The sequence below is a fragment of the Nansenia antarctica genome (assembly GCF_963989245.1).
Source record: "Nansenia antarctica genome assembly, chromosome: 14".
Taxonomy (NCBI): domain Eukaryota; kingdom Metazoa; phylum Chordata; class Actinopteri; order Argentiniformes; family Microstomatidae; genus Nansenia; species Nansenia antarctica.
In genome coordinates, this window is record NC_137684.1 from 1,535,490 (window position 1) to 1,556,894 (window position 21,405).

General features: G+C 43.4%; 1 protein-coding gene across 1 annotated transcript; it reads right to left on the bottom strand.

The window, feature by feature from the left end:
* Positions 1 to 102: 102 nt before the first annotated feature.
* myo5c (myosin VC) lies at positions 103 to 21,386 on the bottom strand (the record flags this gene model as incomplete). The annotated part of the gene is made up of 41 exons (XM_080545241.1): positions 103 to 258; positions 648 to 728; positions 1,632 to 1,806; positions 2,168 to 2,456; positions 2,941 to 3,091; positions 4,020 to 4,109; positions 4,808 to 4,962; positions 5,517 to 5,615; positions 5,716 to 5,800; positions 5,970 to 6,138; positions 6,323 to 6,386; positions 6,775 to 6,868; positions 7,215 to 7,395; positions 7,479 to 7,559; positions 7,688 to 7,751; positions 7,910 to 8,184; positions 8,682 to 8,745; positions 8,848 to 8,941; positions 10,390 to 10,554; positions 10,633 to 10,779; positions 11,022 to 11,187; positions 11,744 to 11,955; positions 12,072 to 12,183; positions 12,448 to 12,534; positions 12,761 to 12,858; positions 13,007 to 13,138; positions 13,334 to 13,417; positions 13,638 to 13,760; positions 14,404 to 14,544; positions 14,655 to 14,736; positions 14,845 to 15,110; positions 15,227 to 15,330; positions 16,277 to 16,384; positions 16,956 to 17,037; positions 17,242 to 17,385; positions 17,751 to 17,907; positions 18,024 to 18,168; positions 18,658 to 18,829; positions 19,446 to 19,556; positions 20,430 to 20,479; positions 21,377 to 21,386. 41 exons carry the CDS (start codon positions 21,384 to 21,386, stop codon positions 103 to 105), a joined length of 5,265 nt encoding a protein of 1,754 aa, XP_080401367.1.
* Between the last annotated feature and the right edge of the window lie 19 nt (positions 21,387 to 21,405).

Below are 21,405 nucleotides of genomic sequence, written 5' to 3' on the forward strand. Positions count from 1 at the left end.
TCTACTGATGGGGTTAGATCCCTCTACTGATGGGGTTAGATCCAGGTGCTGAGGGGGTTAGATCCAGGTGCTGAGGGGGTTAGACCCTGGTGGTGATGGGGGTTAGACCCTGGTGAGGAAGCCCAGGTGGAGGCTGCTGGGCACCTGGAGCAGCTCCAGGGCCTGGGACGACTGGTAGAACGGGAAGGTGACCTGGAAGCGATACTGTGTGTCCAGCATGAGCTGTGAGGGGCCTTCACGGTCGTCCTGTAGTAACGCCTGACCAACAGACAGAAACCCTTCATTAAAACGGGCAGGGTGCTCTTGCAATGCTCTTGCTCATTAGCCTAACCCATTCGTCCTTGTATCTTCATGTATCTCAGTAGCCCTAGCCCAGTGATATCCACGGGCTGCATCTAGGAGAGGATGGTGGAGGCTCCTTTATTTCTATTGCATTATAATGAGCCCATCCTCCAATTTCTACCTCCACCAGCCTCCCATGGTACACTGTAGTGTACACTGTATATACAGTAAGTGCCGTTCATTTCATTCAATAATCTCAACAATTCAATGTGTTTGAACAGAAGGTCACGTGCACACACACTTTCTATAAGTGAGGTAATGAGGTGGTCAATGTTTCAGTTCTCACCTGATGCACGATGCCTTACCTGAACTTTGCGGACAAATGAAAGCGGCACCCTTTTCTCAAAATCGTCAATGGGTGTGTAGGAGTTCAGGATCTTGACAATCTAAAGCAGGGGTAGATAACGAAAATGAGTAAGTCAATCGTGGTGGTCATCTGTGGCTCAGTTGGTAGAGTATGGGTAACAACACTTTGGTTGTGGGTTTGATTCCTGCTGGGACCATACAGTATATACTGAACAATGTAAGTTGCCTTGGATAAAAGCATCAGCTAAACGGTATATATATATATATATATATATATATATATATATATATATATATATATATATATATATATATATAAAAAGTGTGTATTTTAAAGTACAACTGTGACACATTTAGGGCTTTCACACCGGCAAAGAACCGTTCCGGTTCGCGTTTGCGTTCGGAAACCTCCGAACCTTGGTGCTGTCTGGCGAACCAGCCCACGTTCATACCAGTGTGACCAGAACCATCCGCGTCATCAACGCTGGGTGATGAAGGGGTGGGATACTTCAATGGAAATGAGGATAATATCTTCCACTACAGTATCTGAAATAAACACTATTTTCTATGAAATAAAACAAAATACACTTTCTACACGCTTTCTCTTACTAACCAGCCATTGCTGGAATAGAACGAAATTTGCGTTCGTGTGTGTGTTTGCTGAGCATGTGAGGAAGATAGAGAGAATGATGAAACTTTTGATAATTGTTTTGATCACTAATGATTAGATTTAGATTAGATAGCATTTTGTCTCCTTCCTTCTTGCTGGTCTTAGCAGCCTAGAATATGACACCCCCACTGACGACGTGACTGTTCTACGTTTTGGTTCCACTATTTTCTGCTCATTCCCGCTGCGAACCAACTTTTCAGTCTCTGAACCAATTGAGTTTCGGTCTTTCGGTCTCTCCCGGACTTGGTTCGCGAATGCAAACCGGAACGGTTCTTTGCCGGTGTGAAAGCCCTAATTGTGGGCGGTCCAGCACCTGAACCGGGTTGAGCTCAGAGCAGGTCTCAGTGATCTCCTTGGCGTCCTCGTCCGTGGTCTTGTTGACCTGCAGCAGCCAGGCGGCCTGAGACAGCGGCTTCAGAGTGTCTCTGGCGTTGGAGGTCAGGAGGTCGTTGTCCTTTAGCCACTCCTCCAAGTAACTGATGTTACACCTGCAACGCACACAACAGACATGTGACTTAACTTCCCTTATCGCCAACTCATTCTCACACACACGCGCACGTGCACGCGCACACGCACACGCACACACACACACACACACGCACGCACACACACACACAGACACAGACACGGACACGCAAACACACAAACACACACACAGACACACAGACACACGCACACGCACACACACACACACACACACCCCCACACACACACACACACACACACACACCCCCACACACACACACACACACACACACACACACACACACACACGCACACGCACACGCACACGCACACGCACACACACACGCACACCACACACACACACACACACACACACACACACACCTGATCTGCATGCCCTTTCTGCAGGATAACATATCTTTGCGGAGCATGATGTTGTTGAGGGTGGCAGCGCCCACCAGGAAGAACTGCTGCTTGACCACCTGTCTGAGCAGGCCCTGGTCCATGCCATGCTGGCTCATGACCGAGTGGAACAGAGTGAGCTGCTGCAGCAGGGAGGAGATGGTGTAGGCCGCCTCGGAGTCCTCGTAGATGCTGTTGGATCGCTTGCGGAGGCCCGTGGGCTTCATGCTGGAGATCCCCTGCAGGCTCTCGTGCTCCAGCATACCAGGCACTGCGGAGAAGGGAAACGCCTCGCTCTAAGAAACTCACTCATGCCAATAATCACACATCTCTTAATCTTCAGGAAATACAAAAGATGGTTTGAATTCCTTTCTCGGAAACAAGTTCTGGAACGAGTTCATCATGGAAATGTATTTCCAGGTTAGTTTAATACTACAACAGCCGTGCCTATTTTACCTTACTAGTAGAACCTCAAATAGACCCCCTTTTTAGAATGTAAATCTGTTATTTACACACAGAGATCCCTAGAGGCCGCTTCTTTTTTTAGCTGAAGTGATTTTGAAAATGTAAGGATACTGGGTGGTAGAACGCACATATCTAGGAAAAGTCATGAAAGGAGGGTCTTGAAATTAGATCGAGTGCAAAGATAGAATTTTTCTTTTACTCACAGGGGTACCCCTCACGGCTCTTCTAGTGTTAATTGAGGTAACATCTCTTTCCAGAGAGACCTGCTGGTACAGTTGATATAAACATACCGATCATGGGTGTGAGAGACTTCTCTATGACAGTGATGAACTGGTGGTAGATCCGGATGGCCAGGTCACTGAAGATCTGCCTGTGTTCTGCCAAGTCAAAGTTCTGCAAACAGTTCTTATTCTGCCGAGGGGTGTTCTGTTTTATGAATTCCTTTGAGAGAAAGCCAAAAGAAACAATTCCAGATTTTAAGATTCAGACACACAGCTTAGTTAGTGTTACTGTCAGGACTGTAACCAATAACCATCTGCATGCGGTTTGGAGTATTGTCATATGAAATATAGCTAAATGATCAAATATTCACTGATACAGCAAATAATGCTGTCCGACATCTAAACCAGGAGAGGAGAGGTTCATTGTAATTAGTGTTGTTCCGATACCGATACTAGTATCGGCATGGCCACCGATACGCACAAAAATGCTGGTATCGGTATCGGCGAGTACTAACAAAAAAAAAATCCGATTTTTTTTTTTTTTTTTTTTTTTAAGTACTAAAGTTATTTTGTTTGTAAATGTTCACTTGCTGTTGCACTACTACTACGACTGTTTTATATCTTAAATGGATATTGCACTGATTGGCATCTGTGAGAGCCACATTTCAGGTTTTATAAGGGGTTGATTTTCTTGTCACCATACCCGGTAGACAATAAAAAAAAGTTCTATAGTATTCACTCTCTGTTGGTATTTTTTCCTGTTTTACAAAGGTTTTGAGCAGTGCCAGACTAAGTGTTAGCAATAATTTTACATCGAGGTGAGTATGCGGCTCAAAAAACATGTTTTTTTGTTTTGTTTTTTCAAACGCCGTGGTATCGGATCGGTACTCGGTATCGGCAAGTACTGCACGGTCAGGTATCGGTATCGGTATCGGGATCAAAAAATGGTATCGGAACAACACTAATTGTAATGGATGAGGACTGGTATCAAACGTATGCCTTCCTCATTCCATTCCATGCATCACAATGAGCCCGTCCTCCGATTTGTAAACTCCACGGTCAGTTATCTGTTAAATGAATCCCTGAACGACTGAGGTGCCTAGCGCTTCTGATGGTGAATTACGTAAAAGAAAAGAAAAAAGCCATACCTCCTCACCGCTGTACTGCTTCAGACAGTTGAGCAGGTGAGATGTGTTGGAGAGCCAGAAAGATAGCACGTCAACGTCTGTTTGGTGATCCTATAAGACAGGCAGACAACACAGTCTATACAGCAACAGCAAATCATTCCTAACAAGGGTAGTAACTCATTGTAATATAGGCCATTTAGCCCTCCTGTCGTGTTCGGGTCAAATCTGACCGATTTACAACTTTCATCAATCATAAATATTGTGTTTTACATTTGATTGCCTCAAGGCCTTATGATATCCTCCACACTAGGCATTTGAACATGTAAAATTGCTGATCACCACTTTCGTTGAATTTTGAGAGGTTTAGTCATCTTAGAAAACATCCCCATACAAAGCCACACAATCACAACCATTACATTTTCAGTGTCTATTCTTTGTATATTCACTGCAGTTATTAATGTTAACTGCTAGTCTGAGACATTGTTTACAGCTTAAAAGGGTGTTAAATAAAAATTTGGTGATGACGAGTTTGTGTTAATCTAAGAGCAGTTAAAACAAACCGGTCAAATTTGACCAGGGACACCAAAGTAAGGTGGTAGAAACGAACACGACAGGAGTTTAGCTGACGCTTTTATCCAAAGCGTCTTACATTGCAGTGAGTGCATATGTTTCAGTATACAGTATATGGTCCCAGCGGGAGCCAATAGCTTGTAGTCCTCAGTTTAATTGCACATTCACAAGGGTTTATGTATTTATTTATGTACAAAGATGAGCGGTGGTATGAGTCCCAGAAAACAGACACAACTTACCATGATGACCTTTTTGACACCACTTATGACAGCGTTCATGAGGGACTTGAGCTTGGCTCCGTCGTTGAGGTAGTCAGGGTGGCGCACGCACATGAAGAGGAGGTTGGCGGCCAGGCCAGGGATCATGTTGACCACCACCCCCCTGGGCTTCAGGTCTGAAAGGAGAATAGGACATGGACAAGATGTCTACTGCTGATGGACAAGGTGTCTAATAGCCTGAGTTGGTGACATGTAACATCATTTCTGCAACACCTTTTTTTTCAGAATATTTGAAAATATTAAGGGATTACCACAACAATGGACCTATCGCTAAACCACACCCCAAAATAGAAATTGTCCAATCATATCACAGCAAAAGTCCCTACAGGCAGAAAACTCGGACAAACAACTCGCTAATATCTGATGGTGAAAAGCTTCTAGAATAAATATTCTCATCTTTAAAAACATGTCTATTACTTGCTGTGGTAAATCAGAAATCAGAAATCAGCCAACTCCCGCCATTGTACAGTAAGTCATTGAATGTCATTCAGTCACGGTCGGTCAGTCAGTCACTGTCAGTGAAGCGTTGTTTGTTTGTCCGAGTTTTCAAAGGGGGCGTGGCTTAGCGATAGGTCCATAGGGCACATTATATTCAAGTGAGGGAAATTCCCTTGTTCAATGGCAGAGTATCATTTTCAACAAACAACAAAACTTGTGATATTCAAAGTACCAAGAATGAGGTTTTGGATGAGCTTGGATTCATCTTCTCTTTTGTATTCCAACATGCCGAGGTATTCTTTGGGAGTACTGGGCACTGGCGTGTGATTGGCTGAAGGAGAAACCAAATACAGGAAGGAGTGATAAGGAGAGAGATAATATCAAAAATGAAAGTGATAGAATGTTGTTGACTGTGCAGCTAACTGTCTTACCTTTCTCAGATGTTTGAACGCTCTTGATTTGGTTTTGGAGTTTCTTTATCAATCTGTCCTTCAAATCAAGTTGCTCCTCAAAGTCCTGGAATAGGAATAAAGTAATTTTTACAAACACACACACACGCACGCACATGCACATGCGCGCACACACAGACACAGACACAGACACAGACACACACACACACACACACACACACACACACACACACACACACACACACACACACACACACACACACACACACACTTGCCATGTTCTCTGCAGTTAGTCGTGATGCCTCTTGATTCAGTCTAGTCTTGGTCTCACTCTCTGTCAGGTTCTGTCTCTTCAGCTGTTCATTCTCCTCCTCCAGTCCTTCCATCCTCCTCCCCAAATCCTCCTTCTCTCTCCCAGACTCCTCAGCCTGCTGCTCCAGGAGCCTGCACAACAACAACAACCCCAATAACAACAACAACAACAACAACAACCTCAATAACAACAACACCACCACCACCAACAACAACAACACCACCAATAACAACAACAATACCAACAACACCAACAACCAGGGTTAGGAGGAGGTTTCAGGTGATAAATGATGGATTGAAGGTTTGAGTGTTTTACCTGCGCTGGGAGCCTTCCTCTTCAATGTTCTTCTGAAACTCACTTGAAGCATCTTCCATTTTCACTACAGATTGGGAAGCATGGCGAAGGCAAGTTGAAAGCATACTGTACTGTGTGTTGTACTGTACTGTACTGTGTGTGAGAGTGATAATGAGTTGTTTGTTATCATGTGTAATACTGTAGTCAACTGGTATCAAAGTAACACATTTCGGGCACAAGAAAGCCTACACTGTATAATAATAATAATAATAATAATAATAATAATAATAATACATTAGACTTATATAGCGCTTTTCTAGACACTCAAAGACGCTACCATCTGGGGTCAACCTTTTAACCAGTGAACAAGCTGTGATAAAACTCATTATTATAAAGCCTAATAAACATATGGTGTTCTTAAAAATAAAATAAAAAAGAGTGTGTGTGTGTGTGTGTGTGTGTGTGTATAATACCTGTCATCTCTCTGCTCTGCTCCTCTGAATGGACTTCCAGCTCCTGCTTCTGTCTGTGCAACTCTGACACTTGCTGCTTCAACTCAGGGATCACCTGTGCACCAGAGCAGAGAGTACAGTAGAGGTAATAATAATAATAATAATAATAATAATACATTAGACTTATATAGCGCTTTTCTAGACACTCAAAGATGCTTTACAAACTGAAAAGATCGAGTAGTAATAATAAAAGAAACAAAAAATAAATAAAAGAAAGTATAGGGGCCTAATTAAGGTAGTGCTGGGGACACAAGGGAAGGGGAGGGAGAGAGGGTTAACTGGTGAAGGTGAGCTTCAAGAGGTGGGTTTTGAGGGCCGGTTTAAATGTTGGCAGGGTGTTGGCCATGTACAGGAAGTCATATCTCAGGATGGTTTGAAAAAGGTTTGACATTTCTTCCTACCATGTTTTCAGAGTTCAGCCGGGCCACCTCTTGACGAATGCTGTCGTTGACGTTACTTTTCTCCTGGAATAGTTTCTGCAGTTCGTTGTTCTCATTCTGCAGGTGATCCATCTTGAACGTCAGGCTCTCTACCTGACTCTCATGACCCTCCTTCTTCTCTCTCTGGTGGGTCTCCAGCACCCTGCCGTCACAGGAACAATCAATCACCCGCCGACACTGACATGCATATAAAAAGGGACTATATGGGGAGAAATGGGTCCAAACCTGGCAGCTTTATGCAGCCCATCAAAAGCATTCAGCAGGTCCCCAGCTTCATATGTCTGGTCAGGACCATCTGGGGTCAACCTTTTAACAAGTGAACAAGCTGTGATAAAACACATTATTATAAAGCCTAACAAACATAATGGTATTCTTAAAAGAAAAGAGTGTGTGTGTGTGTGTGTGTGTGTGTGTGTGTGTGTGTGTGTAGCTACCCTGAAATAACAGCCTCTTCAACTACGCCTCCAAGAAGTTGTCTTGTAATCACACTCATCTTGGCTAGAGAGAAATTAAACATCACAAAATACTCAAAGTATGATGCAACCAGTAGGCTCTATCTATAATTCCAAAAAGGGTTGAACGCAGTCTGTTAATAATTATGAAAATGAACATAAATATATCAAATGTGGTGAAAGCACATGAACGTATGTATGTACCTCTGGCTTGTTCTGACTGCTCCTTCATCCTCCTGTCCAGGTCGTCTCTCTGGGTCTTCTGGTTGTGGAGATCTTTCCGTAACTCAGGGATCACCTTGACGTGCTTAGTGAGCTGGATCACCTGTTCCTGCAGGTCAGTGTTGACCTGGCCCGCCTCCTCTTGCTGTCTCTGGCGACTGACCCTGTCCTCTTTCAGTCTCCTGATCTCCTCCTTCAGAGCCTCCACCTCTTTGGTGTTGTCCTCTGTCTGGAGCTCTATGTTGTTCTCTGCAATTCTGAGGGAGAAGGAGAAGTATGTCAACAGTCTAATGTATAGAACACTGCTGTACTGTATGTGCATTAACTGCAGAGTCACTACCCATCTTCCGTCGGAGACTGAAGACCCATCCCTCAGGTTACACCTTAACTGCTCCTCCTGAGACATCCACTACCCCCCCGAGCACTGCGTCTCCTGAGACACCCGCTTTCCCCTTTACTGTTTCCCCTATGACTTCTACTGCCCCCCTTGTACTGTCTCTCCGATGTTCAGTGTCTATATAAAAAAAAAAAAAAAAACATCCTTCTATCACTGACACTGCCAATGGCCCCGGGCCTGAGCTGGATTACTCTTCCTGATACGACTGGTGGATTGATGATTCACTCGCTTAGTCGAATGTATTGATTGTAAGTCGCTTTGGAAAATGTAAATGTAAATGTTAACTAATTTGCTTTGGCGTACAGTGGCTTAACACAGTCAATTCCAAACAGTACTTGTGAATATTTAAATTCTTACTTTCTTAGTCGTTGTTCTCTTTCTAGATTCTCCTGGAGCTTTCTCTTGACTTGATCAAAGCTGTCTGGAGATGCAGAAGGTGTACAGAGATACAGGTATCAGACACTGTTGGTTGATTGTTCAAAGACAACAGAAAGATGTCTCAGTGCCAATGTCCCTCTCTTACCCGTCTTTTCTTGGACTGAATCTCCGTGCTCCTTCTCCAACTTCTGCTTCTCCAGGATCATCTTGTCCTTCTCTTGCTGAAGTTGAGCTATTGTCTTAAAGAAAACACAATGTCATGATTCTGACAAAGAGAGCTACGATGTTCTACACCTAAAAACAACACATGAGGGGACAAAATCACACAAGGCTGCATTTACACTGCAGGTTGTAATGCCTAGTTCCGATTTGGTGCCTTTAAAAAATTTTTTCGAACGCCTGCTTACACCTACTTTTTCAAATGACCCATATCTGATACCTGTGCTTACACTGGTAACATTTATAACGACTAGTATGCGATTGATTGATTGATTGAAAACTTTATTAGAAGATTTGCAGAAGTAGGTACATGAAAGTACATATTACATACAAGGTCAACTAACAGGATAAAAACCCAAGAAAGCCACTGGCTTATTTCAATTGGGGTCCTTGATGCGACCCGCATGCGTACATCGAAAATGAAAGTAAACAGACAGCCGGGACTTGCAATGGACGCAAACGAGACAGAAATGATAATCCCTTTTATATATATTACAATAGTGAAAATACCATCAGATTCAATGTGCTTTTTTACGGCTTACACCTACATGTTACATATCCGATCTGTGCCACATGAGAAAAAACGTGAGCAAAAAATCGGAATTGTGACCTGCGGTGTAAATGCAGCCTAAAGCTTCGTGCACACCAGGTCATTGCGTTGCACCGGAAGTCATTCATCTCAATGGGGCAGTTGCGTTGATCCGTTGCGTTGCTCTGCATTGCGTTTCTTGTCCGGCAGGGTGCGGTAATCAGTCAAAATATTTCAGCTTTTGCGTTGCGTTGGATCCGTCAAAACAACAGGAAGTAACCGGAAGTAGTTTCTTGACCAGAGCTTTCGCCACAGATGTAAAATCCGCCATTGGCGAAAATCTTTAATTTGGCTCTACAAGTGTTAATATGTCATTTTATGACGTTTTTATATGTTTTCAGGCGAGAAAGTAACCATATATATTCACAAAATGTGTCCAGTTTATCAAAATAACCCGTTTATATATCTGATGTTAACATACTGACTGTGTCCGCGAATGCTATGCTATTGTTGTGCTAGGTGCATTGACTGACTGTCCGCGAATGCTATGCTATTGTTATGCTATCTGAATGGTGTACTAGTTTTCACTGAAAAAATCGCTATTTCTTTCAAAGAAGGTAGCAGGTGTTTATGTCCATGTCAAGGAGAAGGTACGACTTGTATGACAGTAGTGTGATTAGGACATAAGTTGAGGATATTAGTCTACCTCTGATGCTAACTTGTATGGCATAGTGTTTGTGATGCTAACGGCGCCATCTTTGCTATCTCCTCCGGACATATATTACCGCTGTGTTGTTGCGTTTGCATCGCATGCGACATGCGTCAAGCCCATCCCACCAGGTTGCGTCAGAACGGTGGGTCACGGTTCGCGGTGTGCACGAAGCTTAAGAAACACGAGTTTGATCAAAGTGGATACGACACTCAAGCCTAACGACTCACCTGACCGGCATCCTCCTGGCCCCTCCTCTCTCTCTCCTCCAGGGAAGCCTTCTCGTTGGCTGATTTGTCCAGCAGGGCCTCCAGGCTGTGTACCTTTTCCAGGCCGTGGGAGTTGGAGCTGGCTAGGTTGGTTAGCCTCTCGAGCAGCCCACAGTTTTCTTTGTTCTGGAAGGACCCATGACCTCAGATGACCCCCACAGCATACGGACATGTCAACACTGAGATAGCTAAGGATATCCTTACCTGCTCCTCCACCTTCTTGCGGAGATTCTGAACCCTGTAGGAAAGCTGAACGTTGATCACCAGCCGGCGCAAGGTCTGGAAGCGCCGCCGGGCCAGCCAAGCACGGGTGTACTTCTGTAGAATCAGAGCTTTCTGGACTTCCACCATCTGAGGAAAAACACAAGATTACACCTTAACAAACAAGTCACCACAGCAACATGTAGAAATCAAATTGTCTTACATTTACATTTACATTTGACATGGCATTTAGCAGACGCCTTATTCCAAAGCGACTTACAATCGATACATTTCACTGAAGCAAGTGAATCATCAATTCACCAGTTGTAGTGTACTGTGTCTTGGTTGGTGGTTAATCATACTATACTCATGTATTAGTCAAAGTGTGGCACCTTTTTGTAGTGTTTGCGAGCCCTCCAGCCTCGTGTGAAGGCTTGGATGGTTACAGTGGCCATGCGGACTTGCTTGTAGATCTGGCGCATCTGGTAGCCTCTCCAGTGTCTCTGGAGGACCAGGGACGCCCAGCCCTGCTTCAGAGCAGCTGCAGTCACCGTTTTTCTGAAGTGAAATGGAGAAAATAGATCCTTCAAACATCCATTCTTATTCAGGGTTCCGACAAGTTTCAACACGAGAAAAAATTAAAGACCTTTTTAGACCTCTTTGAATTGAATTTTAGACCTATTCGCGACACCATGTGATAGCTTTTTGTCATCCTCGAGGTGATGAAATTAGGGATTTCACTGCCATACAGACAAAAAAGGAAGCAAATTGGCATTTCTTTGGTTCCAGCTTGATTAATTTCCGCGTAAATAGATGTGGTCGGACTGATTTCCTTGCAGGATCTCGTTTTTAAGACCTAGCACCTAATTTTTAGACTGCATAAGTGAAAATCAATACTTTTTTCAGGCCTTATAAATTGGAATGCTGGATTTTAGACTTTACAGCTTTTTAAGACCAGCGCGGGAACCCTGTTATTGATAATTAATAGAATAGGTCCACCCAAAATTCCATAGCAATGAAATGATGCCTGAGGTGTCTTGAGGCTCTGTGTAGGTAGCTGCTGTCAACAGTGAAGGATAACTAAACGGTTGTAGTGGAGGTTGATCCCACTCACCGGATTTGCTTCTTGCCCCGGATGTACAGTTGGAGGACGATGACTGCCTCTCTTATGCGGAGGTACTTCCTCCTCTGGCTCCAGCCACGGACGTGCTTCTGGATGGTCACGCAGGACCCTCGGAGCCGGTCCAGGCGCAGCTTCTCCAGGTAGGCCACCTGGCCGGCGCGGAAGAAGATCTTGGTCCGACCAAACTTGTACTGGTTGGAGTCCTGGAGGTTAGAGAAATCAAGATGAACATGCCAACCCGTATACATCATCAGATACTGAAAATATGAGAAGAGGGGAGTGTACCATACATCTCCTTCATTTCTTCAGCTGCACTCACCTGAATCAACCTCTGCAGGACTGTCTTGCAGGTCTCTTTCTTGACATTGAGGTCCACTTCCTGTTGGGTCATCAGAATACTGTATCGGCTGTAAAACTCAATGTATGTCCACCTGCAATGAAAAAGCAATGGAAACAAAAAGTGAGGAAATACAGGTTTGATCTTGTTGATTTTGTTGTTGAAGTAGATTGTTGGTGTTCCTCTGTGGTTCAGTTGGTAGAGCATGGCACTAACAATGCTTAAGTTGTGGATTCGTTTCCTTCAGGGACCATATATACTGAAAAAGGTATGCACTCACTGCAATGTACGTCACATTGGATAAAAGTGTCAGCTAAATGGCATATATTATTATCATATTGGTTGGCTGAAGGCTCACCGGGAGGGGTAGCTCTGGGCACTGATGTGAATGGTCTCCAGGACGCCACAAGCCCTGAGCTGCTGGACCACCCTCGGGGAGTCGTATCTGAAAAGGCACATGATGCACTCCAGAATGACACACTCTAGAATGATGCACTCTAGAATGATGCACTCTAGAATGATGCACTCTAGAATGATGCACTCTAGAATATATTAGGAACATGCCTCAACATACAGTACTGTACACTGACATCCAAGAAGGCATCTTATTAGATTACAATGTAATGACAGTGAATAGAAAGCGGAGCGTTGTTTGGGTGATTTGTACCCACTCGAATGGGAGCTTCTCCTCGTTGGGCTTGATGCAGCGGACGTAGTGGGGGGTGGTGGCGTTGAGGGTCTCCATCAACAGGTACAGAGAACTGCGGAACTACAGAAAGAAACATGTCACATGTCACACACATAATCACATGATAAGAAGAGCAAAAAAGAAAACAAAATAAACCCAATGTGCGCCAAATGACATGGTCCATTTGGTAAGTCAATAGTGTTTAGTCTAGCAGTGTAAACATCGGCACCTTATCTCCTACAGTGGTCCTGAACTGCTTATTGGCTGGTTTCACGCCTGGCCTGGCTGGTCTCACTTTGATGCCTTTGCTGTTCGCAGCGTTCAGCTCCTCCTCTTGGAAGAAGTTGGCCAGCAGTGGAAACTGATAAGATCCCCAAACAGGTAGAACGTGTTAAAAGTGTGACGCATGGATTCATTTATGATCTTTATTATTATTACTTTATAATTATAATTATAATTATTATTATTACTGTTGTTGTTGTTGTTATTATTATTAGTTTGTATTTAAACATACTGTATGTGTAGTTAAATGCTTAAGAAGGTGGGGTGATAATACCTTACTGGTTCTCATAATGTCTACCAGCTCCTCATATAGTGTGTCTCTGTTCTTCTCAAGGAAGCCTCTGCATTGATATTCCACCTGTAAGAGCAAAGTCACAGTGTGTGTGTGTGTGTGTGTGTGTGTGTGTGTGTGTGTGTGTGTGTGTGCGTGCGTGCGTGCGTGCGTGCGTGCGTGCGTGCGTGCGTGCGTGCGTGCGTGTGTGTGTGTGTGTGTGTGTGTGTAAATGATTGAAAACAGCTATAACCATATGACACCCTATAACATGGGTAATGAATGTCCAAAGGGTCTATGAATGCACCTTGTCTGCAAAGTGTTGTATCACAAACGCCTCATTAGATAACCTGGGCTTCTCAAACAGCGGGTTCACATCCAGGTAGTTGTACAGCTTCTGCAGCCAGTTCTGATCTGTGCCTTGTGGAAACTGTAGAGGACAAATGCAGGAAATGTTTAAGTCCCACATCTAAACTTTTAAAGAAAATATATAATAATATAACTATTAAATTATAACATTATTTATATAATACAAATATAACTGAAAAAACAGCATGATAACAAAGAATCACACAAATGTTACAGAACAATAATAATACTTTTTTTAAATCCTAATGTTCTTCCTAACTCTTCTTAGAGTAAGGTCATGTTCTCACATGAAAGTCTGAATCATGACCAGGAGCAAGTGGATGAGATTGCAACATTGTTGCATAAATTATTTCTCTGATTTGCGTTCTCACAGCCCTTTATGTAAACGAAGTAACAAGCAATCGAAGCAACAGACGTGGTAGTTGATTGGTCAGAAAAATTTAAAATTGCCTGTTCGTTGTCCAGATCAACACGCATGCGCTGTTGTTTTCCTATGGACAGCCTTGATGGGTCGTTTCTAATCGGAGCGAAACCACCCTTTTCAAGCGGAGCATGCGTCGGTTGTTTGCTCCGGGAGCGACTTTGAATGCGCGTTCTCACAGCTCCAAACGACGCAGAGCAAAGCGAATTTTATCCTAAACTCCAAGTGAAGCAAATGTTCTAGTGAGAACACACCCTTAGTAACAACCAGGAAGAGGTCTCACCAAGCATTCTTCATCCAGCAGGTCCAGGATCCCCATCTTAGCTTCAATGAGATCAATGACAGGCTGGTTGTCATAGAAATCAATTAACGTCCATGGAATGTCCTCCTTCATGTACTCCTCCTGCTCCAGCTTGAACACGTGCTGACAGGAAACATTACCAAAGCTCTTTACTGACTCCACACTTCAATGCAAGACAAGCAGTGCTTTTCCATAGTGATATAGATACTGTAGACACTGTCGATGTCGCATACCAAGTTGAACTGGTGCTGAAGTTTCTCATTAGCGTAGTTGATGCAGAACTGTTCAAAACTGTTGATCTCAAATGTTTCAAAGCTGGAGAAAAAAAGTCCAAATCGGGGTTAAAAAACAGACAAACAGCAATAACACACACAGTACCATCTCCTCCGGCAAATAAAACGAACACCACTGTATCCAAGTTACCCATAGATGTCCAGCACTCCTATAAAGGTATGCTGTATGCCCGGGACCTTCAGAGCAGCGTTAATCCTGTGGATGACACAGTCAAACAGGTGGGCGTAGATCTGCTTGGCCAGGGCGTCCTGGGCGTTCACGGCCTTCTCTCTGGGGACCGGTTTCACCACGGTCTCCGCCACCATCACCATCCTGCGGTTGCACAGCCAACGGCACACTTCGTCTGCGCTCACCCCCAGCAGCTCACAGAACGCAGCCAGGTGGGGGTCTCTGGACTGGAGGGGAGAGAGAGAGCAAGCAGGTTGGTGTTCAAGTTGTCTGATTGAATTCCCTGAATGCAAATAGCCAAGAGATGCATTTCCCTATGCAGCAGATCCTGGAGAAAACTCACACTAATGGAGGACTTGTCACCGTTACTTCTGATCTCTACGTTTCCCAGATGCAGGACCCCAGCCAACACCTTGAACACGTCTGACTGGAAGTCCTCCTTCAGCCCTGCATCAGGACAGGAGACAGGGGGATAGGACAGGAGACAGGACAGGGGGATAAGATCACACTACGCCAATAGGCGGAGGAAGAAGGACATGGACCTGTATTCACAAAGCAGTGAATGAGTGAGTGTTTGCCTTTCGGATCATAATAAATAAGATGATATGGACAGGTGGGGACTTGATCACCAGCTCAGTGGCCTTGTGGTTAGAGTGTCCGTCCTGAGATTGGGAGGTTGTGAGTTCAATCCCTGGCCGAGTCATACCAAAGACTATAAAAATGGTACCCGATGCCTCCCTGCTTGGCACTCAGCATTAAGGGTTGGATTGGGGGTAAGACCCTGCGACATACCAGCGTCATGTCCAGGGGGTGTACTTGTACATCAAGCCGCCTCACGCTATGGAAACAGGAGATAGGCTCCTGCCCCCTAAGGGCCGTTAGGACCATCGGTTCTCTCATACAGGAAATTAACTTGGTGTAGTTAGGGCATAAGACACAGATATACACACATAAGACACAATATATAAACAAAAATAGTTTAAAAAAGACAATGACAGAAATGAGCAGTAGAGCAATAAGACTGTAAATTAGAGTAAAGCTAATATAGATTGTAGTTGTGTGCGTGTGTGTGTGTGTGTGTGCGTGTGAGAGGCCAATGAGAGGCCAGGGGCTTGTTTGTTAGGCCCACTGCCACAGGGAAGAAGTGTTCTCCTGTACTCCTACTCTCGAGACGCTTTGTGAACAGGGATCATGACCATGACAGTGACTGTCGATCGGAAGAGATTAGATACTTTAAGACATACTGTAGGTGCTTTTTTTTCCTGCTATGACTGGTGGATAGATGATTCACTTTTATTGGTCAAATAATATTTGTCGTAAGTCGCTTTGGATAAAGGCGTCTGCTAAATGGCAAACATGTCAAATCGAAATGTAAGAGTGACGTGAGACTCACCCAACAGAGAGAAGGTCTTGCGTGTCTCGGCCATGTCCTTCCTCTCGTCGACCCCCTGGATACCTATCTCCCCTCCCATGCAGGTGTACCTGAACTTATCTGCGCTCACTGCAGAAGCAATAACAGAACAGCAGAACAGAGAATTAACAGAAGAGTAGAGAAAACGATAAAAAAAACGCTACTTTGCTTCTATAAAAAGAACAACAAACAGTATCAAAAGAGTGCTGATTGAAAACTAGGTCGAAATAGACTGGGAGCAAAATTATGTTGTGGGGAGTAGAATTTGATGAACAATAAGCCTGCTATGAAGATCAAGGGACTCCTTTTGTGAAAACATCTAATATCCGTTAGAAGAAGATCAAGGGAATCCTTTTGTCAACTAATTAAAATGCCGTGACAAAGGCAAGCTTTTAATTTATTCACGCGAGGAGTGCCTTGATCTTCGTCGGGAGCTTATGGTTTCACATTCTTGCTACTCAAACCCCAACATAATTTTGCTATCAAAGAAAAACAAACTGTTGTAATTAGCATGTCATCTTATCTAATCCACGAGACGAGAACATAATTGATCAATTGAATGACTGTATAGAGGCTGTATCCAGGGTAATTATGTCATAGACAGTAGCTAAATACAACAGAGCTGTCAAGCTGTTCATGTTCCTGCTATACAAACACTCACACAGCCTCAGGCTCTTGAACGCCGGCTGGTCAGCGCAGGCACACATCTGGTAGAAGATGTGGTAGTTTCTCTCCCTCTCTGACTGAGGAGAAAAGGGTTGAATTAATATGCAGAATGTTTTTTTAGATGATGATGATGATGATGATGATGATGAACTTTCTTCATCCCCGCAGGGAAACTGGGCGAGCCACCCCATAAATAATAAATACAACAGGACATACAAATAGCCTATCCTACTGTATATGCACCACACAATATGAAGGAAGCAGTGATTATGACGTAAGACCTGGGCAACCACTCTGGATTTCTCTAGAAGATATGTCCTCATGTTCGCTCCGATGATCTGGTACTTCTTGTCAAAGCTGATCTCTGTGTACTTTCCGAATCGGCTGCTGTTGTCATTCCTGGTTGTCTTTGCGTTTCCTATAGCCTAATAAATGGTACAAACAATGATCAAACCCTGAGGTGCGGGGCAGATTTCTCACTCACATACATTTCGTGAGCTTAGAATGATAAGGTTCCATCTCCGTTTAGGGTAGTTCAGAGATATTGAGCGTCAAAGTTTTTACATTCCATTATGTTTTGTGAGATGGAACCTTTGTATTTTATTAATTACTAACTAAAACATTTCAACATTTTAAAAATAACACCACACAGGCATTAATAAACACCTAATGGATCAGATTATGTAAAAAACTCAATTTTGACCAAAAATGGGAGAGATAGAACCTTATAATTCTAAGGTCACGATTTATAATTATTGGGACTGTAAGGCCTTGTTGATTCCAAACATACCTCTGTTATTGGGTTGGATGCCAGAACCTTGTCCTCCACTTGTGTTTTACTGCCAGACTTGCTAACCACAGCAAAGTACCTCATGGCATATCTAGCAGACACAGTCTTCCCTGCCCCCGACTCTCCACTGACAATTATAGACTGGTTCTTGTGGTTTCTAAGAAAGAACAGGTAGCTCGTTTGAACTATAATAGTGTAGGCTAACCGTACTTATTGCAGAAACCTTATACGGCTTGGTGCATTGTTGAACATTCTTTTGTTGAACATTCTTACCTGGCCATCTGTTTGTAAGCCTCCTCCGCCACAGCGAAGATGTGAGGGTCCATGTCCCCCATGTTCTGGCCTGAGTACGCATGGATGACTGCATCTCCATAGATGTGCATCTCTTTGTACGGATTCACAGACACCAGAATAATGCCTGAAAGAGAGTGTGGAGGGAGAAATCAGAGCATGAACGAACACACACACACACACACACACACACAGCAGCAGCAGCAGCAGCACTCGAGTTGAGGGGGGATGAGCAGGGATGGCATCCCCCCTGAAATAAAAACGGTCAAAATCATCCCCCTTCTAAAACTGCCATCCCCCCTTTCCATCCCTTCTGTCATTTTATCAATGAACATGGTATTACTGCTATTTCAGCATTTAGTTTTGCGCATATTGAGTAAAATACTGTGGGCGAGGGAGGGGGCATGCACACATGCAATGACATTTTTACCAAGTCACTGAAGTCACTGGCGCTGTGGGGATGCTAAAACTTTGTCCATAAAATCCACCATCCCCCCTGATTTTCTTTTACAACTTGAGTACTGCACACACACACACACACACACACACACACACACACACACACACACACACACAACGTTCAAGTTTGAGAATCAAATAAGGTTTCCTATTGTACCACAGTAGGTGTAGATGATTTTGGACTCCACAAAGCGCACTTTGAGGTTGTGTAGGACTGCTGGCTCGTGGAGGTAGCTGAGGGCGGTGAGGTCGTTCTCCCCCACCAGGATGTCAGGGTTGCGGAGGTGAGGAAGCTGTGGGTCCGCTGGGTCCAGGGGGTAGTGTAGCTCCTGCAAGGCACAACGTCACTGGGAGGCAGTGGGATGTTTGTACTGGGTAATGTAAAGAGGTGCAGCGTACTATGTGGCCTACTTTTGCCATCAACCATGTTTTGTTTTTTTAACCCTGCAATATGTTTACATTCTTGTGTTAGGTTTTCATATACTGTATATAAGTTACTAGTTCATACGTTTACATGTTTATAAAAGTACACAGTTACATGCTAACTCCCCCCTGCCTATAGGCCATATAGTGTATATAAGTATATACGTTTACATAATAGATACATTCTCAGATGCCTACCGATCACTTATCCCCCTATTTACGTATGTCTATGTATGTCTCATTCTTGTTTTTTTATTATCTTAGGACTGTGTTGATTGTTAGCACCTAGGGCTTGCATTTTACATTTCGTTGTACCTGTTACAATGACAATAAAGAATCATTCATTTATTTTTTCAATTTAAGAAAATATCATTCTTGACAGACAGCAATGAGTTGGTGAAATGTAAGATTCTCAGTTAATAGATGATAGTGGAGATGTATGCTGTCAGACTGACATTGAACAGGGAAGGATCAGAGGGTGTTTATGGAGGGGGTCAGAGGGGATCCATGTAGAATACTCACAGTGCCATCTTCAAACTGGACTTCCAGAGCATTATCTCCAGACTTAAAGTCTCGGAGAATCTCTGCTGACTTCCACACCTCCCGTGCATCTGGGATCCACACTCTGTTGTACTGAGGGAACAGGTGACAATGAATTGCAGTTATTTCCAATTATTTCTAATGATAATAATAACAAACAAATTCCTACATACTGTATGATGTAACACATGCATATAGCTGATAGATGACAGAGGCTTATAGGTGATGTCTAACATAGTATCGTGAGTTTAGAATGATAAGGTTCTATCTCGGTTTAGGGTAGTTCAGAGATATTGAGCGTCAAAGTTTTTACATTCCATTATGTTTTGTGAGATGGAACCTTTGTATTTTATGAATTACAAAAAAAAAATGTCAACATTTGAAAAATAACACCACACAGGCATTAATAAACACCTAATGGATCAGATTATGTAAAAAAAAAAAAAAAAAAATGGAGATAGAACCTTATAATTCTAACGTCACGATATGTCTTATAAAATTCCAGTAGTTGAAGTTGAGACGGGACAGGTGTAGAGAGTTAGGCACCATATGTCACAGCCAGGCAGAGAATAATGCGTCTTATGAATCATAATCGTCACATAATGTATGTACACTACACTACAGCAAAACACCGGTTATAAAGAGATCAACAGACATGACCTTCTGTAACGTGTTCAGCAAGTGTGTGATCACAAACGGATGGAGATATTGTAGTGATATTATGAATTACAACTTTCACACTTTGTTTTTCCAATTACCTTCGTGTATAGTTCCGACAGCGCCATGGCCAAGCATACTTGTCCGTTTAGTAACCAGGGAGCAAATGCATGTAACACGAAAAAAGTGCAAAGTTCCTCCTATGTTATGAATGTGAAGTTTCCTGATTCCCCAGTCGGATTAGAAGGTGAGAATATGCCCAGCCTGTCTGTCGCAGCCTGTCTGTCTGTCTGTCTGTCTGTCGCTCACCTGGCCGGTGGACTTTGACTTCCTCGTCCCGCCCAGAGGTCTTGTGACAGCTGCTTGACATTATGGGTGTGTACGTTTGAACAAGGACTCCGACAACAAAAGAAACAGGATGCATAGCTTAGCAAGCTTATACACTATGGGCCGGTTTCACAGACAAGGCTTAAACCTAATCCTAGACTAAAACACATCTTCAATGGAGATTTTACACAGAAAGTGTGATTTAGTGATTTAGCCTTGTCTCTGAAACCGGCCCTAAGAGTCTGTGACCCCATGCACTTACAGGTTGCTCAGGGAGACGGAACGCGTGACAAGCTTCCAAGTTTGTCCCATCTATACACACACATCTATACACACACATCTATATACACACACACATCTGTACACACACATATCTATACACACACATCTATACACACACACATCTGTACACACACACATCTATACACACATCTGTACACACACACATCTATACACACAGACTTTGTCTGTTAGAGATTTAATCAGTTTGTGAATGTAAACGACTGTAGGAAGTGATGCCTCAGTGCATAATAGTATTCAAGAAATAACTAAAACAGCAAATACAATTTGAGATTTGACCATTATTTTATTAAACGGCTGACCAAACATATAAAGGTGCAATAGAAAATACTGTTGAAGGTGACAAGGTCATATACAAAAAATTCACTAACAATGACAACAAGACAAGACAAACAGTCGTGAGACATTAAAACCGTTTGTGTTTTTTTTGGTACTGATTAATGATGGTCACTTGCAAGTTTGGTGGAGGCACATGATGAAGGTAAACATGACTACTGTAGGCTCTTTGGATGCAAGCATTGGTATGCTAAAGCGTTAGCGACCGCCCCACAGCACTGAAAGCACAGCTTTCACCAAGACGACCAGCGAAACATTTAGGACCCTACCCCGACCCCACCCTCCACCCCCACTGTCACACATAGTACTGGATCAGTGACTT